The 23,106-nt window shown below is 42.0% G+C and overlaps 1 protein-coding gene and 1 long non-coding RNA gene across 10 annotated transcripts in view; one reads left to right on the forward strand and one right to left on the reverse strand.

Annotated features, from left to right (window-relative positions):
- Positions 1-2,814: 2,814 nt before the first annotated feature.
- Positions 2,815-13,475, forward strand: LOC135115208 (uncharacterized). 5 transcript variants are annotated; one of them, XR_010275849.1, is made up of 5 exons: positions 2,815-3,110; positions 4,228-4,339; positions 8,467-8,616; positions 11,650-11,743; positions 12,317-13,475. It is a non-coding gene; the product is annotated as an uncharacterized LOC135115208 (long non-coding RNA). The 5 variants fall into 5 exon arrangements; XR_010275851.1 differs by lacking the exon at positions 2,815-3,110 and adding an exon at positions 3,215-3,536; XR_010275850.1 differs by lacking the exon at positions 4,228-4,339 and having other exon boundaries at positions 2,822-3,110.
- Positions 12,725-23,106, reverse strand: part of LOC135115207 (uncharacterized) — a 36,100-nt gene continuing 25,718 nt past the window's right edge. For all 5 annotated transcript variants that reach the window (XM_064031724.1, XM_064031723.1, XM_064031722.1 and 2 more), the window contains 2 exons: positions 15,779-15,936; positions 12,725-14,346 (listed from right to left, as the gene is read on the reverse strand). In XM_064031724.1, the coding sequence (XP_063887794.1) occupies positions 14,044-14,346; positions 15,779-15,826 (351 nt within the window). In that variant the 5' untranslated portion in view covers positions 15,827-15,936 and the 3' untranslated portion in view covers positions 12,725-14,043. The remainder of the gene's footprint in view (positions 14,347-15,778; positions 15,937-23,106) is intronic.

Raw genomic sequence — 23,106 nt, forward strand, 5'->3', positions numbered from 1 at the left:
TTGTTAAACACACCACCTTCAGATTTGTCTCTTTTAAATTGTCTTTGTGTGTGTGTGTGTGTGTGTGTGTGTGTGTGTGTGTGTGTGTGTGTGTGTGTGTGTGTGTGTGTGTGTGTGCTTGCACCAGGAGACCAGAAATAATCTGCACTACATTCTGTGAGGTACACAAAGTAAGGTTGAAAGAAGATGGTAAAAATATACACTTGTGAATAATATTGTTGTAAGTACACGACTGTTTTACTGCAGGAGACAAAGAAAAGTAAGTTTGCAGGAAGGTTTGCATTTGTTGGAGGTGCTTTCCCTTAAAACTACAAATTTGGCTGTATGTACCTTGAATAATGACAAGCCAGCAAACAAAATCACAGTTCATCAGCCACATGATGTGTAATAAGTGGAGGTGATTGGGGAAGTGGCCAGCACTGCTTGTACATACGTAGTGTTAGGTGACGAAAGATTGTTCATTATTTTTGCTGTGTTGAAAATGTGTGTGTTTGTGTGTGTGTGTGTTCTGTGTGTGTGTGTGTGTGTGTGTGTGTGTGTGTGTGTGTGTGTGTGCTGCCATGCATTATAATCTCAGAGAATGAAAGCTTTACAAAGAGTCAAGTGTTTTTCAATTATCCCACCACTCATGTTTGTTTGCCAGCTTGCTGTGTTGTATTGCTGTGTATATTGAGAGAGAGAGAGAGAGAGAGAGAGAGAGGTGGGTGCAGAGTTCCAGAAATGAGTGAGGCTTGGTTGGTGTCTTCTACCATACCATGTGCTGCCTGGTTACTCTTCTCTTATCTTGTGTACTCTTGCTTCTTTGGTCTTTCCAAGGCTGGTGCCGGGCTAAACCTGCTCACCATCATCCAGTTGTCCTCTTGAAGTGACGCTGATTCATACAAGCAGTGTTGATTTGCTCAGTAGAACCAGCTGGGTTTCAAGACATTTATCCTTTCATTTCTGATGCCCACTTCTGACTGTATTTGGGGACTAGCACTTCAGTGGGCCTTTTTTTTTATCATAATTTTGTTGCCTTTGGCCAACAACCTTTCTACATAAAAAAAAAAAAAAGAAGAAATGGCTTGACAACTGAACCAGCTGGGTTTGTTTGACAGGACTGAACTGGCTGGCTGGCTGGATTTTGTGAGGTGATGTCTGATGTGGTGTAGAGACTGTGGTGTGAGGTGATGCCTGGTGTGTTGTAGAGGCTGTGGTGTGAGGTGATGTTTGGTGTGGTGTTAAAGTTGTGGTGTGAGGTGATACTTGGTGTGGTGTAAAGGCTGTGGTGTGAGGTGAGAGCAAAGGAGTATTGGTGACTGGTGTGAAGTGAGTGAAGTGAAGTGACTGGTGTGAAGAGAGAGAACATTGGTGAGCACAAGATGGAATATCAGCGTAGTTAAAGGATGAGCAAAGGACAGAGGGTTGGAGGGAAGGAGAAAGTACAGAGAGGTGTTGGAGGGAAGGTATTCAGAGGTGGGGGTAAGGAGGTGAGGATCTGAAGAGATTGCCAGCAGGTGGTCAGAGTAGAATGGTGATCGGGTCAGCCACTTGCTTATCTTCTTAGAGAACTGTTAGGAATTAATGTAAGGAACGAGAACGGCTGTAATGGACTCCTGTTGCTCAGCGGTGGATGGTACCTTCGCGATGAGAAGTGTCATCCCAAACTTGACATACTCCCTCGTGGAGTAAATGAGATACAGCTGTAGCGAATGAGAAACGAGAGATGAATGAAATGTTAAGGATATTGAAAGAGGGTAACTGGTTATGTAGTGTATGTTTTCTCATCATTGAATGTTAGTTGCGTGATGAAATACGAATCGGAGATGTAGTGGTGAAATGCTCGAGGTATTAAGGGCAAAGTATGTGAAGAGAAACGTATAAATATCACTCAACTCTTGTCACTGAGCAAAGAATGCTGTGTATAACTGCTCCAAGTCGTATATGATCGTATGAGTGTAATTATATGTAATTAACACAGATTAAGTAAAGTTTATAAAATTCAGTGCGTTCCCTTGAGCCCCACAAGTGCCTTTTAGAAGTTAGGGACGCAAAACGATCATGCAGCGTAGAAGAATTACATGTACCACATTAAGTTATTAATTTATTCACTTGCTCATTTTTAACAGTGACGGTGTTTTTTTTTTTTTTTTTTTTTTTTTGTATGGTGTCTGGCATGTACTGACGGCACACTAGCGGCGCGGCCTCGCTTGACTTACTACGTTCAATCTGTATCTGAAGACCGGCACCATGCTCTCAATGTTCAGCTTCACGGAGGTGGCCAGACATCCTATCTTGTCTCTCCACACATTGTTCCCTTAATAGTACATAGTTCAGTAAACACCAATAATTCTCTGGTATTTGTTCCTTCTACTTGTACTTGAGTATTTCCCCTAAATGTGTCAACGGCTGCCACCTCTTCGCGCTCCTCACATTGGTTGGCACGCCTTTCATCTGCCCTTGCCGCCTGTACTTTGAGGAATCGCCAGTCCTTTCAACACTCGGGCGTCTTTGGGACTCCAGAAAACTTAGACTTCCTCTCATTGAGTGAAGACAGTAATCATTACTGTGTCTGGAAATCGAATGTGTTTTGAAATTCGCGCCGTTACGTCATCAAGGTGAGGTCGTCACCTGACTGGCGCTTCTTCAAGTCACTCAGTTTGCGTTGGCCAGGTGCGTATGTGTGCGAGGCAGCGGGGTGTGGCTTCCTTGTTTTGCTCCGCCACCTCATTCCTAACCACCACCACCACCACCACCACAGGGAAGGGCGTGCAGGTTGTGGTGCAGGACATGATGGTGGAGAGTTTCCTGGTGGTGTTTGCTGAGGTCAGTAGGTGGCGGTGGTGGTGGTAGATTGGAGCTAGATGGGCGATGGCTTGTTAATTGTGGTGGTGCTGGTGTGGTGATGATAATTGTGATTGGGGTGTGGTGGTCGTTATGGTGATGGTGATGTTGTGGTGGTGATGGTGGTGTGGTGGTGGAGGGGGTGGTGATTGCGGTGAGACGCAGTAGTGACTTGTAAGCTGGTAACACTTCAACCCCGGCTGGTGGCACAGCATGTGTGTGTCCGCCGCGAGGACCTAGTCTGGTGGTGTCCACACTCTTCTCTTGGTCAAGAACACCGTCATGTGGTGAGTGTCCTTTGTGTGTGTGTTGAGAGAGAGAGAGAGAGAGAGAGAGAGAGAAAGTTTAATATATCATTCAGGAGAGACGGCGGCGTAGGTAGACAACTGTGACCCGAGTTGAACGAAACCGGAAGAGCGAAGCTTCGCCGTAACCATTCCCTCTGCCCGCCCACCCGTCACGGCCGCCAAGGAGCGTGTGCGTCCTATCTTGTCATTCTTCGTGTTAGCGATTCATGACAATTCAAAGACGTCTTCGTCTTGTAATGTCTTGAGGTCTTTCTGGGCTACATTCAGTACCGCGACTCGGGCGGACCGGATAACATGAGTCTACCCGAGTCGCCCAACTGGACGGTTTTGGGCACGGCCCGGGATACCGAAAAATAAATCATTGACGTTGCCATGGAGAAGGCCACATTCTACTCAACTCTGACAGTAAGCATATGGCTGACGCTTATCCATTTAGTGATTTGTATTACGGAGCACTTGCTGTCCTCGGCGATGAAGTTCTTGGTCAAGATCCGTTACTAATATAATTAATTACTTGTTCTATTTCCTTTATTTTCAAGTGGTATAAGGGTTATAACAAGGGCGACGTAAGCAAAATTCTTAGGATCAGCAACCAGGTCAAAACAAGAAATAACGGGTTCAAGCTTGAAAAATTTAGGTTTAAGAAAGAGATAGGAAGAAATTGGTTATCAAATAGAGTGGTAGATGAGTGGAACGGACTCAGTAATCTAGTTGTTAGTGCTAAGACATTACGGAGCTTAAAGAGAAGATTAGATGGATTTATGGATGGGGATGATAGGTGGAAATAGGTATATTGCATACAGTGACTGCCACGCGTAAGCCTTCTTGCAGCTTGCCGTACTTCAAATATTCTAATTCTCTCCCTCAAACACACACACCTCCCCCCCACAGCGGGGCAGAGTGAAAGACCCAGCCGCTCGCGGGCAACGATGCAAACACGTTAGATGAAAACAAGCCGTTGTGCGTGTATTGTTTTCAATAAAATCTCAAACATACAGAATTATCTGCATACAAGTCAGTCATGGGTAAAAAACATTATTAAAACTGTGTAACGTGAAGTGTTTCCAATCAAGTGAATAGTAACATTTGCTTACAGTGAGCTTGGAACAGTCCAGCATTCCAGCAGCTTGCGGCATTCTGGCAGGGCATGTAAAGGTGAATGGCCTTCCTGTCTTGGGCCACGACTTCCAACACACCATTATGTTCAGGTACAATGCCATAATGCAGTGTTAGGCCATGAATGATACAACCAATTCACACTAAAATGATCTGCTTTATCAGTGAATAGGACAAGAAATTTAGTTTTAATGATCATTGATGAATAATAAGAAGAGAGTGGGTGACAGGACAGAACCTTGAGGAACACCACTGTTAATAGATTGAGGAGAAGAACAGTGACAGTCTACCACAGCAGCAATAGAACGGTTAGAAAGGAAACTTGAGATGAAGTTACAGAGAGAAGGATAGAAGCCGTAGGAGGGAAGTTTGAAAATCTAAGCTTTGTGCCAGACTCTATCAAAAGCTTTTGATATGTCTAAGGCAACAGCAAAAGTTTCACCAAAATCTCTAAAAGAGGATGACCAAGATTCAGTAAGGAAAGCCAGAAGATCACCAGTAGAGCGGCCTTGACGGAAACCATACTGGTGATCAGATAGAAGATTGTGAAGTGATAGATGTTTAATAATCTTGCTACTGAGGATAAATTCAAAAACTTTAAATAGGCAGGAAATTAAAACAATAGGACGGTAGTTTGAGGGATTAAAACGGTCACCCGTTTTAGGAACAGGCTGAATGTAAGCAAACTTCCAGCAAGAAGGAAGGGTAGATGTTGACAGACAGAGTTGAAAGAGTCTGACTAGGCAAGGTGCAAGCACGGAGGCACAGTATCGGAGAACAATAGGAGGGATCCCATCAGCTCCATAGGCCTTTGGAAGGTTTAGGCCAGCGAGGGCATGGAAAACATCACTGTGAAGAATTTTAATAGGTAGCATGAAGTAGTCAGAGGGTGGAGGAGAGGGAGGAACAAGCCCTGAATCCTCCAAGATAGAGTTTTTAGCAAAGACTTGAGTGAAGGGTTCAGCTTTAGAGATAGATGTGACAGCAGTGGTTCCATCTGGTTGAAATAAAAGAAGTAAAGAAGAAAAAGCAAAGTTATTGGATATGTTTTTGTCTAGATGCCAGAAGTCATGGAGGGAGTTGGATCTTGAAAGGTTTTGACACTTTCTATTAATGAAGGAGTTTTTGGCTAGTTGGAGAACAGACTTGGTATGGTTCCGGGCAGAAATATAAAGTGCATGAGATTCTGGTGATGGAAGGCTTAACTACCTTTTGTGGGCCACCTCTCTATCATGTAAAGCACGAGAATAAGCTGTGTTAAACCAAAGTTTGGAAGATTTAGGTCGAGAAAAAGAGTGAGGAATGTACGCCTCCATGACAGACACTATCACCTCTGTTATGCGCTTGGCACACACAGAGACGAGTCTCTGATAAGGAAAATCAGCAAAATACCTCCTCAGGTCTCCCCAACTAGCAGAGGCAAAATGCTAGAGGCACCTCCGCTTAGGGGGATCCTGAGGAGGGATTGGAGCGATAGGACAAGATACAGATATGAGATTTTGATCGGAGGAGCCCAACGGAGAAGAGAAGGTAACAGCATAGCAGGATTAGAGGTTAGGAAAAGGTCAAGAATGTTGGGCGTATCTCCAAGACGGTAAGAAATACGAGTAGGGTGTTGCACCAATTGCTGTAGATCATGGAGGATAGCAAAGTTGAAGGCTAGTTCACCAGGATGGTCAGTGAAGGAAGAGGAAAGCCAAAGCTGGTGGTGAACATTGAAGTTCCAAGAATGAAGATCTCCGCAAAAGGGAAGAGAGTCAGAATGTGCTCCACTTTGGAAGTTAAGTAGTCAAAGAATTTTTTTATAGTCAGAGGAGTTAGGTGAGAGGTATACAGCACAGATAAATTTAATTTGAGAGTGACTGTAGTCATAACCAGATGGTTGAAATTTTTAAGGTTCATGAGCTTGGGCACAAGAGCAAGTTAAGTCGTTGCGCACATAAACGCAACATCCAGCTTTGGAATGAAAATGACGATAGAGAAAGTAGGAGGGAACAAAAAAGGGGCTACTGTCAGTTGCCTCAGACACCTGTGTTTCAGTGAGGAAAAGAAGATGAGCTTCAGTAAAGGAGAGGTGGTGTTCTACAGATTGAAAATTAGATCTAAGACCGCGAATGTTGCAGAAGTTAATGAAGAAAAAGTTGACTCTTAGCTTCGATACCAGAAGAGTATTTCGACCTGGGGACATTTCAGGTTACCTCCGCAGATGGGGGACTTCGAGGCTGGTTTAGGAGGCTGGTGTGCTCAGAAGTGGCTGTTGAAAACATGATGAATGCTTTAGAGTAGTTTGTGATTAAGGAAATGTGTCAGACAGCAGTGAAAGGCTTAATCCTGGCTCTGTATGTCGAGTTCACTCTCCATGGGAAGCGCCTTGGGAACATGGCACATAGAGAAAAAACCAAAGCGTTTCTTACACGGAGCACAGCATCCCTTAAGTCCTTCACTGCTGCAGTCTTCCTTTGTCATTCAGAGGAGTGTGAAAAATTGTTTGCACGGACACAGAAAACAATATTGTTTCTTACTAGGCAACAAATCCGCCTTAAAAGACTCTAGTACAAAAATGTCTGAAAAATCGTAGGTGACCATAATAAAAATGTACTATGGTGGAGAGCTCAACTTGCTAGTGAAGTGGAGGAAAGGAAAGGAAAAGGAAAAGGGAAGTTAAGAAGGAGGGAGAGAGAAAAGAGAATAGCTGGGGCAAGGTAAGGCTTAATGGAGGTGGGAGGAGGCAGATAATAGGAAAGATAAGGCTTGGAGGAAAGGTAAGGAGATAGGAGATGAGAGTGAGAAGCAAAGATAAGAAAAAATATGAAAATGAGGCAAGAGAAATAGAGAATGAGAGGAAAGGGGAATACATCTTAATTTTACTACTGCACTGTGGACCATCTAGAAAAAATGAGCATTCCAAGCATCAGTTACTGTATTATCTTTATACACTTCGCGCTCACGTGTATCCAAGCGTATGGTACAACCAACGTTTTCTGGTTTTGCTCTTTCTGCCGCTTCTACATCACGTAACCTACGCCACTCCTTCCTAATGCTTGGATGGACATCTTTTTTTTTTAATGTAAATTCGACTGAAGTTATTACCAGAGGTTTTCAATCGACTTGCATTGTTCAGGATGATGGCGCGTTGGTTTTTATCAGCAAGCGTCAATAGGATGAGGCGGGCTCGTGGCGGTGCACCGCCGCTGGCCTGGCGTGAGCGGTCGCTCCATCCTGCGGTGAGTCCCAGCCACGCCATCCACACCAACTGCCGTCCAGATCTTGTCCAGCGTCTCCTCGTCAGTAGTTGCGCCCTCCAGGGACTCTTGATCATCAGGTACGCCCAGGATGACTACGTTGCCCTTGCGTTCCTTCTTATCAAGGTATTCCAAGTACTGCTGCTGCTTCGCGATGAGTCGCGCTTATCGACTCGAGCCCTCAGCTCCTCACAATTCTTATTGGCCACGTTGTTCTGGGCCGTTATTGTGTCCTTGAGAGCTTCCATTGCTTTGACTACGTCATCCATCCTCTTGATGATGCTTGCTAGTGTAGTACCATCTTCACCAGACGCCAGCATGATGTCGATTAATTCTTCCTTATTTTTTTTCTAGTTAGCTGGCTACGTTGTAACGTCTTCCCTTCACCTGGCTGTTTTTGCTGACTGTTTGCCATCATAACGGTTGACTCAGCAAATTTCAAGCGTGCCAATGAGGTGGTGAGGAATATACGCTCGTGTAGAATCAACAAGATCAGGACACACATTTACAAATAATCCAGCTCACTCAGGACCTGTGTTTCGAAGGACAGGTAAAGGGGTCGACCTCACACTTCAGTCCACACTTCCAAACTACGCCCACTTTTTCCGCGCTGTTAGTCCCTCGATTTATACATCCCATCTGAGACTAGCGGGAGGCAGCGACCTGAGGCTGTGGTAATTCTGCTTGCTGTTGGCCGGTTTGCTGGACACGAAGCTTTTCACGGTTCGTCTGCTGGCTGGCACACGCGGCAGTCACACAAAACAATCTCCTCCTTCATCTATAGTAGAAGAGTTCCGTACGACTTCTCATATAACTAATAAAAACAGGTAAATGAACATCACCACACCCACACACGCACGCGCGTCGAACACCATGGCACACACACACACACACACTCACACTTTTTACTACTACTACTACTACTACTACTACTACTTCTTCTACTACTACTACTTTTACTACTACTACTATTGCAGGAGAGAGGCCAGGATAACCCCAGGGTAGTCACGGATAGTCAGGATAGTCGACTACTGACCTGACTACTGACTCCAAGCTGTACGGCCTCTATGGCGGCATTAAAATAGTCCAGCACACTCCGCCTATCAAGACAACTACTGCCCTGAGAGGTGGGATAGTACACCATTTGTTACTGCTTTGTGTGGGATAGTCAGGGAGAGGGTGTGGCTAGGGTTGTTGCTGGGAAATTGTCTCTCTCCACTATTTGACTATTCTTGTCATACTCTTAATACTACTACTTCCTCCTCCTCTTCTCTAACTTAACCTAACCAAACTTTACTACTACTACTACTACTACTACTATTTTTCTTCTCCTCCTCCTCTTCTTTCTTACCTAACAAAAGCTATCCCACCACCACCACCACCACCACTACTACTACTACTACTACTACTACTACTACTACTACTACTACTACTACTACTACTACTACCACTACCACTACTACTACTAGTACTAAATAAAATGAAAGAATGAATGTGGTCGGGCAAGTATGTTCAGCAGTAATGTTCTAAGTAAGACAGAGTGTACATCCTCCTGGAAATGCACAGCACAGCACAGCAGCCTCACACAAACATTTAAATATTGGTTGAGATTGCTTTGCTTGTATTTATCGTGTTAGCATAAATTAAATGCTGTGTTATTTAAAGTCTTTGAAAAACACAGCTGCAGGATCTGATGTTTACCTCAAAATGGTAACAAATACACCACAGCATATTAGTGTTCCTAACACCCACATAATCAGCTTGTGTTTTACACAAGGTTATTTTCCTGACACACTTACAATTGGTAAGGTATTAACAATCTTTAAATCTGGTGATAAGGGGCAGAGAGACAATTATACACCAGTTTGCGTTTTAGCCTCACTCGGCAAAACATTGGAAAAGGCAAAAGCAAAGAGACTGACCGATTTTTTACACTCATTCAGCCTACCATCAAATAACCAGTTTTCATTCCACAAAAAATTAATTGACACAGACAGCAATACTAAAACTCGCTGATGAAATACATCAATATATGGAGAGAAAGAACTTTGTAGTAGGGGCAGTTGTTTGTTTGTCTAAAGCCTTGCATTGTATTGACCCTAATATATTATTACATAAGCTTGAAAATATTGGAGTAAGAGGATTACCACTAAATTTGTTTGCTAGCTTCCTGCCAGCCTGGAAACAGGCTGCATTCTGCAATAGTAATACCTCAAATCTGGAAAGTATTGTTAAGGGTGTTGTGCCTCAAGGGTCAATATTAGGTTGTATATTATTTGTGGTATACATTAATGATACATGTGTAATGATAGTGATAAGTTTAGTCAGGTTTTGTTTGCTGATGATACAAACCTCCTCCTAACAGATAACTCATTCATATAACTTACAAGTACAATTAAACCATCAGCTGCATAATATATTCCAATGGGTAACACCAAATGAATTAGCAGCAAACATTAAAAAGACTACTTTCACTCCAGCTCAGAGTCGCTGAGCCATCAGCAATCCAGGGTCCGTCTTCTGCGGAGGCTGTGGTCCAAACCGCGTCGCCTGTATGTGGTGTTTGGGCGCTGACAGTGAGTGAAGGTTTGAACTGGAAGAAGCCTAATAACAGTATAGTGAGTGTTCACAGCGACCCAAAACATGCGCTCTTTTATACAGAGTGAGGTGCAGCCCAAGTGGTGAATCTCTGTGTGGATTGTGTTAGCGTTTGTGTCATCCAAACTAGGGGAGTGAGAAAAACTGGCGGAGACGTCTCAGAACACCTAACTTCATACAATCTGTTTTAGCTAGAGATGAGATGTGAAATTTCCACTTTATATAGATTATAAGAAAAGGACAGACCAAAGATATTCAGTGTAGAAGAGGGGGCCAGTTGAGTGTCATTGAAGAAGAGGGGATAGTTGTCTGTTGATAGATGGAGGAATTGAGTTTTTGAGACATTGAACAATACCAAGTTTGCTCTGCCCCAATCAGAAATTTTAGAAATATCGGAAATCAGGTGTTCTGTGGCTTTGCTGCATAACTGTTTACTTCCTGAAGGGCTGGACTTCTGTGAAAAGACGTGGAAAAGAGTAGGGTGATATCATCAGCGTAGGAGTGGATAGGGCAAGAAGTTTGGTTTAAAAGATCATTGATGAATAATTGGAAGAGAGTGGGTGACAGGACAGAACACTGAGGAACACCACTGTTAATAGGTTTAGAAGAACAGTGACCGTTTACCACAGCAGCAATAGAACGGGCAGAAAGGAAACTTGAGAAGTTACAAAGAGAAGGATAGAAGTATTAGGAAGGGAGTTTGGAAATCAAAGCTTTGTGCCAGACTCTATCAAAAGCTTTTGGTATGTCTAAGGCAACAGAAAAAGTTTCACCAAAATCTCTAAAAGAGGATGACCAAGACTCAGTAAGGAAAGCCAGATCACTAGTAGAGCAGCCTTGACCAAACCCATACTGGCAATTAGATAGAAGGTTGCTAAATGATAGATGTTTAAGAATCTTCCAGTTGAGGATAGATTCAAAAACTTTAGAAAACAGGAAATTAAAGCAATAGGACGGTAGTTTGAGGGATTAGAACAGTCACCCTTTTTAGGAGCAGGCTGAATGTAGGCAAACTTCCAGCAAGAAAGAAAGGTAGATGCTGACAGACAAAGTTGAAAGAGTTTGACTAGGTAAGGTGCAAGCACGGAGGCACAGTTTTGGAGAACAATAGGAGGGACCCCATCAGGTCCATAAGCCTTCCGAGGGTTTAGGCCAGCGAGGGTATAGAAATCATCATTGCGAATTTTAATAGGTAGCATGTAGTAGTCAGAGGGTGGAGGAGAGGGAGGAACAATCTCTGAATCATCCAAGGTGGAGTTTTTAGCAAAGGTTTGAGCGAAGAGTTCAGCTTTAGAGATGGATGTGATAGCAGTGGTGCCATCTGGTTGAAATTGTATTCATGTCTATATTATATATTTCTCTGTCCGCTGAGGAGCTTAGGCTTGGTGACCTGCTGCTGCTGCCCTAATATTGATGATATGCTACTGCTCCTATGCCAATATGTAATTATGCCCAATAAAGAATCACTCAGTGAAAAACTACTACTACTACTACTACTACTACTACTACTACTACTACTACTACTACTACTACTACTACTACTACTATTATTATTATTTCAGGCCTGCCACTTGCTGGTACAGCTGGAGGAGGGACTGGCAGATGACCCACAGAAGAAGGCAACCCTGGCAGCAATATATTGAATCGTGACAAAATGTTAGTAAGGGCATCAAGGTCCCTCAGTCAAAAATGTCTATTGGGAATCTTGACTCCTTTATCATGAGCATCTCTTGGTGGAGTGTCACTACTTTAAGGGCATCAAGGTCCCTCACAGTCAAAAATGCTTATTGGGAACCTTGACTCCCTTATTAGCAATATCCCCTGCTGATGCATCATTACTGTAAGAGTGTCAAGGACCCTCCCAGTCAGTCACAATCAGTTTCTAGATCTGAATGCTATTTCTATGTTCCTTCACCCACAGTCCTATTCATGTGTTCCTCCTTTGACAAATGATCATCATCCACACACTGACCCACAAATCCTTTGCCATTGTCATTTTCTTAATCTTTCTACTTCACATTTTATATTTGCCTGTTCTTCTCTTCTTCATCTTCCCAGATCCCATCACACTATTTCCTCTGGGCATTTAGAGTGTTAACGTAACTTAATGTAACCTTTTTTTTTGTCTTAAATTATTATTTTTTTTTTTTTTTGGTTTTCATAAGTCTCTCTATGACTTTTGAGTGTTAACCTAACTTAAGCTAACCAAACCTATCATCACTATTGCAGAAGAGATAATTGGAGGGCTGTGTGTGGTGAGCTCTGCATTGTCTCTGAGGGCAACCCCCAGAGCCACACACCAGCAGCAGGAGGAGGAGGGAAGGGCATCCACCTCCTGCATTACCAGGACATCCTCCTCCTCCAGCAGCTGGCCAGGGCACAGGGCTGAGCAAAGTGGGAGTGGTGGTGGTGATGGTAGAACTGATAGTAGTAGTAATAGCAATGTTCAGTATAGTAATAAGAATGATAGTAGAGGTCTTTGATTGTATATTTTTAGCAGTATAGTAGTAGTAGTAGTAGTACCGGCATTTGTTGAAATATACTGGTAATTCTACTACTACTACTACTACTACTACTACTACTATTAGCCAAGCCCTTTATGCTTGTATACAACTGAGATGCAAACAAACACCTGGAACTGTGCACTCCCTTTATTCATCAATCATACACACAAACAACAACAACTAACAGGTAAACAACAACACAATAAACATGTCATTTAATAATAAACAACCAACAATAACAACAGAACAAACTCTGTGACCATTTCTTGCAAATTGTGAAGGAAAACAAATGGAAAAAGAAGGAAAACAAAGATGATAATAATGGTGCTCTTTCCCCAGCAGGTGGTGACAGAGAGGGTGGCCAGCTTGCCCCTCCCTCCTGCCAGCCAGCTGCAGCATGGGGGCGGCTGCCCTGCTGTCTGTCACCGGCCACCACACACAGCACACAGCCACAGCAAAGGCAGTGGCTGCAGTGAGGTTTACCAAGACACAAGTCCATGCACAGGTCCAGAATGTAAAGATGGAAACGTGTCCTGCAGGAGGGAGCAGCACTATGGCAGGACCCCAGAGTTTGCTGCTGTGCTAGGAAGAGGAGAGGAATAACAGCAGCAGCAGTAGTAGTAATATTAGTAGTAGTAGTAGTAGTAGTCAGCAGTGGTGGGCTCTGGTGCAGCTGTTCACTCCTCCAGCTGCCTTTCCTCCCCCCTTCTCTCTCTCTCTCTCTCTCTCTCTCTCTCTCTCTCTCTCTCTCTCTCTCTCTCTCTCTCTCCACAGCCCACAGTATGTCCCCCACAGTATGTTTATGAACCCACAGTGACTCCTCACAGCCCCTCACCAATAACTGTCCCCCTCACACACACACACATACACACACACACACACACAGCATTACATATACAAGTACTGCATCATCTTGTACTGTGCCTACAATAAAGAATGATCACACAAAATGGTCAAGCTTAATTTTCTTCCATCCTGCATGAATGTAGTGAGGCTCAATATGTATAAATGTAGTGAAGAGTGTATTACATGCATAACTCAGATATGGAAGCTTATACACAAAATACAGGACACAGGTTGATGAGTATGGTGAGTCAAAATGCTCCACTTTGAACTGACCTACAACAGACTGCTTGTAAAGAGGAATACATTTGCAACACAATAAACACAATGAAAAAAATTAATCTTGTAAATATATATATATATATATATATATATATATATATATATATATATATATATATATATATATATATATATATATATATATATATATATATATATATATTATACCAACACAAAATAAAGAACAAATGAAGACTAAGCAAAGCAAATTAATCTGAATGCTAATAAACAAACCAACATAGTATATTTAAACACTATGGTCAAAGATAGTGAAGCTTGAACACTAACAGTGCTGCTCCTGCTGCTGCTGCCCTGCCTATTAGAGTGTCAGAAGAGTGGTCTTATCAAATGTGCATACATGAGGCACAGTTTGAACCCAGTGAACATGCTTCCTACTGAGTAAAACGAGATGAACACTGATCTCACCACTCTGCCAACAGACACACTATTCTCCATCAAGTGGTGCACAGGAGTCACCAGCCTGTGGTGTGGTGCCACTGCAAAGCCATGTGCATCTTCAGACGGTGTGGTTAATGGTGTCTTGAGAGACTTGTGGAAGGCTGGTCTGGCAGCTTCTGGGGGCATCACTCCACAAAGCAGCAGGTCACTCTCTGGGCAAAACTTTGTCTTCTGAAATGTACAAAGAAGCAGGTCACAGCAAAAGTACACAGCTGGTACACAGCAGAGGCCAGCAGCATGTTTAATGTTCAGTCAGCACTTCACCAATGCCCCTGCTGACATTCAATAAATGATGAATATTCTACTATTAATTAATACAAATAAGATGCAAGTATCACCCCTGTCACCTTCTCCTTAATTAATCCTTTCCCACCAGGTGATCCACAGGAAAGGATCATTGTTTGCTGTCACTGCACTGTGCTGATGCTCAAAATAAACACACAAGAACATAAGAACATAAGAAATAAGGGAAGCTGCAAGAAGCGAGCAGGCTTACACGTGGCAGTCCCTGTATGAAATATACCTATCTATTTCCACCCATCATCCCCATCCATAAACCCATCTAATCTTCTCTTAAAGCTCCCTAATGTCCTAGCACTAACAACATGATTACTGAGTCTGTTCCACTCATCTACCACTCTATTTGTGAACCAATTTCTTCCTATCTCTTTCTTAAACCTAAATTTTTCAAGCTTGAACCTGTTATTTCTTGTTCTATACTGGTTGCTGATCCTAAGAATTTTGCTTACATCCCCCTTGTTATAACCCTTATACCACTTAAAGACTTCTATCAAGTCCCCTCAACCAACATGTCTCTACAGAAGGTAAATTTAACAGCTTCAATCTCGCCTCATAAGGAATACTCCTCATCCCCTGTATCCTTTTAGTCATTCTCCTTTGTACTGATTCAAATAGACCTTTCTCATAGAAAGGCCTCACTGTGCAAAGCCTGCTACTACCACCACCACCACCACCACAAGAGGGGCAGCCAGCCAAGTACAGGCTCCACCAATGCAAGGCATCATCCATTCAAACACATAACTAGTTTGTATTATTTATGGAAATATATCCATTTAGCTGTTACAGGTGTATTTCATTCTCACAATATACCTAAAAATTCTTGCACAAGTAACCTTTCATTAGTCAACATTCAATCATCACAGCAGAAGCCTGAAAAACCCTGGAGAAGCCCGGAGGGAACTTCTGGAGGGAGACATGGAGGAAAGAATACAGGAAGGTGGAGGGGAAAATGGCTGGCTGTGAGTGAGATTGTCTAACAAAAACACAATTTTTAACTATCAACCAAGTGTTGCAGAGTAGTTAGGATTGGAGGAGAGGTGGAGGATACATAGAGGAAGGTCACTGAGGAAGGAGAAGCCTGGAAGGAAGTTGTGGAGGGAGAAATGGAGGAAAGAATAGACACTTGTGGAGGGGAAAATGGCTGGCTGTGAAGTCATACTATCTAACAAAAACACTATTTTAACTATGAAGCAAGAGTCACAGGATGGTCAGGATTGGAGGGAAGATGGAAGAAAGATGGAGGAAGGTCTTTGAGGAAGTGGAAGCATGGAGGTAACTTAAGAAGGGAGATATGGAGGAGTACCTGGGAGAAATTGCTCTGCTCCTGCACCACATAGGCAGCATCATGCATGAGCTGCTCCAGGCCACACAGCCCTTCACCTCCTTCATCTGTGGCCGGTCTACCTCTTCAAGCACAGCGCTGACCTCTTCCCTCCCTGGTTCCAGCAGCCCCTCACTGATCTGTGTGGCAGCAGCAGTACTGGTGGTGAGTGTGTGTGTGTGTGTGTGTGTGTGTGTGTGTGTGTGTGTGTGTGTGTGTGTGTGTGTGTGTGTGTGTGTGTGTGTGTGTGTGTGTGTGTGTGTCTAGTTCAAGTGACATGGGTTTTCAAGGGTGTTTTTATGGTTTCAGTGACATATTAACAACATTTCTGCATTACTTACAGGAGAAATACTGTTTTTAAAAGGCTCTAATTGAAGTAAAGTGGGTTTTCTAAGATGTTTTTACAGTTCCAGTGACAGATTAACAACACTTCTGCATTACTGACAGGAGAAACACTCTTTTAAAAGGCTCTAGTTGAAGTGATGTGGGTTTTCAAGGGTGTTTTTACAGTTCCAGTGACAGATTAACAACATTTCTGCATTACTGACAGGAGAAACACCCTTGAGAACCCAGCTATGCATCCCTGTGGCCTTGCAAACATGCAATATTCTAACACAGGAGTCAGTTCTAACACAGGGAGGGAGAGTCAGTTTAAAGACAAATGTGACAACTCAACTTGTTAAACAATGCGAGATTACAAACTTGACTCAATCTTGCAGAAACAGAATTATGTAGCAGGAATTAGGTATGAATACTTGACATCCTGGCACACACACACACACACACACACACACACACACACACACACACACACACACACACACACACACACACACACACACACACATACACACACACACACACACACACACACACACACACATACACACACCACTTACTTAGAAGTGTACTTAGAAGTGGAAATGGAAGGATAATGAATTATGTAGGAGTGTATGTGCCACTTGTGACCAATGCTTGGCAAAAAGAAGAGCATGAAGAGATGTTGGTAAATGTGCTAAAAGGGCTTGAAAAGATAGTGATGGAAAGTAGTGATATAGTTATTGTTGGTGATTTTAATTGCAAGGAGATAAATTGGGAGACATTGACAACTACTGGAAGTGAGAGCTCATGGAGTAATGAACTATTGAACTAGGCAGTAGAAAACTTGATGATTCAGTGGGTTGATTGTGATACCAGATTTAGTGGAAGAGATAAACCATCAAGACTTGATTCACTGTTTACCAAGGACATGGAAATTATTGAAACTATACACTATGATAGCGCTCTGGGTAAAAGTGATGATGTGTTGATGGAATTTAATTTGAAAATGAAAATGTAATCATTGATGAAAATTATAAGGTAAGAAGATTTCAATATAGTAAAGCTGACTTTGAAAAATAAAGAAAGTACTTTGTTGCCGTGGACTGGAAAGACTTTGAAGATGCAGAAGATGTTTTGGAAAAATGGGATGAGTTTATAAGGATATATAATCCTGCTGTGGAGAAATTTGTACCTAAAGGAGGAGGGAGATGTAGAAAGGGTAAAGAATGGTTCAATACAAAATGAAAAGAAGCTAGAAATTGTAAATCAAATCCTTGGAATAGATGGAAGAAAAGCAAAACTGAGAGCAGATGGGAGGAATATATTGATGCTAGGAACAAGTACATTGAGATAATAAGAATGAAGAGAAGAAACAATGAAAGAGATATAGGATGTAACATGAGTTTCTGCAAATACTGAAAGAGGTGAAAGAACATGTAATTCTAAGTAGAAAATGTTCTATACACATATGAATTCTAAGGCTTTGTTAACCCGTCAGAGGAGTTGAAAATGTATGGGACTCATGGGTGTGCTATGCGTGTAGCTGCGAGGTGATGGACAGAGAGTTGCATTGTTGCAGCCTCGGAGGTGCCACTTGCTCAAATTACAAATGGTTTAATCTTATTTTTTGCAGGCTGTGGAATATTACAGTATCTTTTAACAAGACAAAAGGTATTAAAAAGCATGTAATTTACCAATAAGCATTACATGGCAACATTATTGTGGTGATTAAAAGTACTCCTGTAAAATACTACATGGCATCATCACTTAGCTGTTTTCAAGGTTGCTCAGACTCACTCGCCCTCCTCCCTTGCTTTGATGATGCCACAAAGCATTTTACAGGAATACTTTTAATCACTGCAATAATGTTGTCGTGTAATGCTTACTGGTAAATTGCGTGGTTTTTAATACAATTGGTCTTGTTACAAGATATTGTAATATTCCACAGGCTGCAAAAAATAAAATTAAACCATTTGTAAGTTGACCGAGTGGCACCTCTGAGGCTGCAACAATGCAACCATCTGTCTGTCACCTTGTAGCTACACGCAGAGCACACCCGTGAGTCCCATACATTTTCAATCCCTCTGACGGGTAAACAAAGCCTTAAAATACATATGTGTATAGAACATTTTCTACTTAGAATTACATGTTCTTTCACCTCTTTCAGTATTTGCAGAAACATGCATTACACCCCGAATAATAGATGAATGTATAAATGAACACAAACTATTCTTTAGACATATTAATGGGAAGATGAAGAAGAAGGAAGGTGTATCAAGATTGAAAGCTGAAGGAAAAATCTATGAGGATGCAGAGGACTTGGCAGAGGTTATGAACAATAGTTTCAGATTGGAATTTACTGTGGAAGGGGAGTTTGATGCTGGAAGGGATAAGTTGGTGAGGAATATACCAAGTACAATCCCAGTCAGTTATGAAGAAATACTTAAGATGACAGAAGAACCTGAAGTAAATAAAGTAACTGGTCCAGATGGAGTATCAAACTGGATATTAAAGGAACATAGATAACAACTGGCTGATAAAATTCAATCTAGCGGTAATATCACTATCACAGGGAAGGGTACCAAAAGATTGGAAGAGAGCAAATATTACACCAATATACAAAGGAGGAAATAAGGATAACCCACCAAATTATAGGCCAGTGTCCTTGATTAGTGCTGTAGGAAAAGTATGTGAAAGAACAATAAAGAAAAGATGGATAGAACACTTGGAAAGGGATAGTGTTTTAGTAAATTGTCAATTTGGATTTAGGAGGGGAAGATCATGCTCCATGAACTTACTGTCCTTTTATTCAAGGGTAATCAATATTGTGCAGGAGAGACAGATGGGTGGATGGTGCCTAGTTAGATTTGAAGAAAGCGTTTGACAAAGTACCATACCAAAGATTGCTATGGAAAATAAAAAATTATGGAAAAATTGGAGGATGACTGCTGGAGTGGATGGAGTACAAAACCAAAATTCATCTTGGCTGAAAGTAACTAGTGGTGTCCCAAAGGGGTCATTGTTGGGACCGATAACATTTATAATATATGAACAACATAAATGAAGAAATAGATAGTTATATGAACTTATTTGTGCATGATGCTAAGCTGATGAGAAGGGTAGAAAATGTGAATGACTGTATGGTACTGCAAGATGATTTAAATAAGATAAATAGATGGAGTAAATCTTGGCAAATGGAATTCAATTTAAGTAAATGTAAAGTAATGGAGTTCGGTACGAGTAAGAAAAGAATACAATATCATTATGAGATGGATGGTGTGAAGTTACAGAAATCAAAAGAAGTGGATTTGGGAGTAACAGTTACTGAAAATTTTACTCTGGACAGACACATTGATAAAATTACTGGGGAGACGATGAATTTGTTAAAAAGAGTAAGAATGGCATTCTCATATTTGGATAAAGAAATTATAAAAAAGTTGTTGATTTCCATGATAAGACCAAGACTGGAATATGTGGCAGTGGTGTGGTCTCCTCATACAAAGAGGAATATTATAAAATTAGAAAGAGTACAAAGAGCAGTCACTAAGATGGTTCCAGAGTTGAGTAAGTTGACCTATGAAGAGAGATTAAGAATGTTGGAAATTCCTACCCTTGAAAATTGGAGAGAGATTTAATAAACATCTATAGAATGATAAATGGTATGGAAAATGTGGACAAAGAATGTTTAATTTAGACACACAGAGTACAAGGCGACACAGTAAGAAGCTGAAGAAAAAGAACTATAGAAGAGACATCAAGAAGTATAGTTTTCCTCAAAAAAGTGTGAACAAATGGAATGAACTCAGTGAAGATGTTGTCAATGCCATAACTGTCAGTGCTTGAAAGACCAAACTAGATAGATACAGAGATGGGATACTATGAGATTACTCCCCTCCCATAAACCACAACTAAGTTAATACAACTAGGTAAATACACACACACACACACACACACACACACACACACACACACACACACAAACACACACACACATGAAAACAAAAAACCTGGGCCAGTCCTCTGCAGCTTTGGCTTTCCTCTCCCTTCACTGACCATCCTGGTGAACTAGCTTTCAACTTCGCTATCCTTCACGACCTAGAGCAATTGGTGCAACACCCTACTCGTATTCCTGACCGTCTTGGAGATAGGTTCAACATTCTTGACCTTTTCCTGACCTCTAATCCTTCTGCTTATGCTGTCACCCTCTCTTCTCCATTGGGCTCCTCCAACCACAATCTCGTATCTGTATCTTGTCCTATCGCTCCAATCCCTCTTCAGGATCCTCCTAAGCAAAGGTGCCTCTGGCGTTTTGCCTCTGCTAGTTGGGGGAACCTGAGGAGGTATTTTGGTGATTTTTCTTGGAATGACTACTGCTTCTGTGTCAGAGACCCATCTTTGTGTGATGAGCACATAACAGAAGTAATAGTGCCTGGCATGGAGGTGTACATTCCTGACTCTTTTTCTCGACCTACACCTTCCAAACCTTGGTTTAACACAGCTTGTTCTCCAGCTATACATGATAGAGCGGTGGCCCACAAAAGGGACTTAAGCCTTCCATCACCAGAATCTCATGCACTTTATATTTCTGTCTGGAACCATGCCAAGTCTGTTCTCCAATTAGCCAAAAACTTCATTAACAGAAAGTGTCAAAATCTTTCAAGATCTAACTCCCCTCGTGACTTCTGGCATCTAGCCAAAAATATCTCCAATAACTTTGCTTCTTCTTCTTTCCCTCCTTTATTTCAAACAGATGGCACCACTGCTATCACATCTATTTCTAAAGCTGAGCTCTTCACTCAAACCTTTGCTAAAAACTCTACCTTCGATGATTCTGGGCTTGTTCCTCCCTCTCCTCCACCCTCTGACTACTTCATGCTACCTATTAAAATTCTTCACAATGATATTTTCCATGCCCTTGCTGGCCTAAATCCTTGGAAGGCTTATGGACCGGATGGAGTCCCTCCTATTGTTCTCTGAAACTGTGCCTCTGTGCTTGCACCTTGCCTAGTCAAACTCTTTCAGCTCTGTCTGTCAACATCTACCTTTCCTTCTTGCTGGAAGTTTGCCTACATTCAACCTGTTCCTAAAAAGGGTGACTGTTCTAGTCCCTCAAACTACCTTGACACTACACTTGACACTGGTGAGTTTGTTGTACACCTCAGTCAGGGTGTGTCTGCTGGTGCACCCTCACTCTGCCTGTCCCTCTGCCATCACTCTCACTGCCCAGGAGTCTCTCCTGCACCAAGCCGTGTGACAGCCACCACACAGTGCTGCCAGTACCAGAACCCACAGGACTGTCACCCACGCCCCTCCTGTCCATCCACACCTTGCAAAAAAACTTGTCTTGTTTGGCCTCAGCAGGGGCACACACACACACACACACACACACACACACACACACACACACACACACACACACACACACACACACACACACACACACACACACACACACAACAGGATATACACCACCAGTTTGGAAGAAACCTAACCTAACCAAACTTAACCTAACCTTACCAAACTTAAACTAACCTAACCTAAGCTATCTGGCAATACTGACCTGTTTGTCGGGGGGCACCTTGACAGCATTGTGTACTGTGCCCTTCAACACCTCAACACTGCACTAAATAACATGTCACGCAGGGAAGCCACAGAACGCTTGATTTCTGATCTTTCTAAAATTTCTGATTGGGGCAGAGTAAATTTGGTATTGTTCAATGCCTCAAAAACTCAATTCCTTCATCTATCAACTGGACACAAGCTTCCAGACAACTATCCCCTCTTCTTCAGTGACAGTCAACTGTCCCCCTCTTCTACACTGAACATCCTCGGTCTGTCCTTTACTTATAATTTGAACTGGAAACTTCACATCTCATCTCTAGCTAAAACAGCTTTTATGAAATTAGGCATTCTGAGACATTTCCACCAGTTTTTCTCACCCCCCCCCCCCCAGCTGTTAACTCTGTACAGGGGCCTTATCCATCCATGTATGAAGTATGCTTCACAGGACTAGGGGGGGTTCCACTCATACGGGTCTTCTAGACAGGGTGGAATCAAAAGTTTTCATTTCATCAACTCCTCTCCTCTAGCTAACTATTTTCAGCCTCTCTCTCATCACCTTAATGTTGCATCTCTAGCTATCTTCTACCACTATTTTCATGCTAAATGCTCTTCTAATCTTGCTAACTGCATGTCTCCTCTCCTCCCGTGGCCTCGCTGTACAAGACTTTCTTCTTTTCTCTCATCCCTATTCTGTCCACCGCTCTAATGCAAGAGTTAACCAGTATTCTCAATCATTCATCCCTTTCTCTGGTAAACTCTGGAACTCCCTGCCTGCTTCTGTATTTCCACCTTCCTATGACTTGAATTCCTTCAAGAGGGAGGTTTCAAGACACTTATCCTTCAATTTTTGACTACTGCTTTGGACCCTTTTCTGGGACTGATGTCTGCTGTTATAATCCACATGTCAAATCAAGGAGTTATATATTTTCTCAATTTAAAATCTATTTATTTCAAGTTATTCTCAAAAACATAAAATAAATAAATAAATAAAAAAAAACTTAATACATCTTTATATTGTAAAGATAGACTTTATTATTATTATTATTATTATTATTATTATTATTATTATTATTATTATTATTGTGATTGTTGCCTCAGATGCTTCAGGTAACTCCTGGCTTGTTCAAGTGGTTATGTAGGCCTGTGTATATTGACATGTCACACACACATTGATATAATTCTAATTACATAAATACTGTACCAATAAATACATCTCTCTCTCTCTCTCTGAAGCCTTTATCATGGAGAGAGAGAGAGAGAGAGAGAGAGAGAGAGAGAGAGAGAGAGAGAGAGAGAGAGAGAGAGAGAGAGAGAGAGAGAGAGAGAGAGAGAGAGAGAGAGAGAGAGAGAGAGAGAGAGAGAGAATGATTAAATGACTAAATAAATTACTATATCAATGATTAAATGAATGAAATAATTAAATCTCT

The sequence above is a fragment of the Scylla paramamosain genome, chromosome 29, assembly GCF_035594125.1.
Source record: "Scylla paramamosain isolate STU-SP2022 chromosome 29, ASM3559412v1, whole genome shotgun sequence".
NCBI lineage: Eukaryota > Metazoa > Arthropoda > Malacostraca > Decapoda > Portunidae > Scylla > Scylla paramamosain.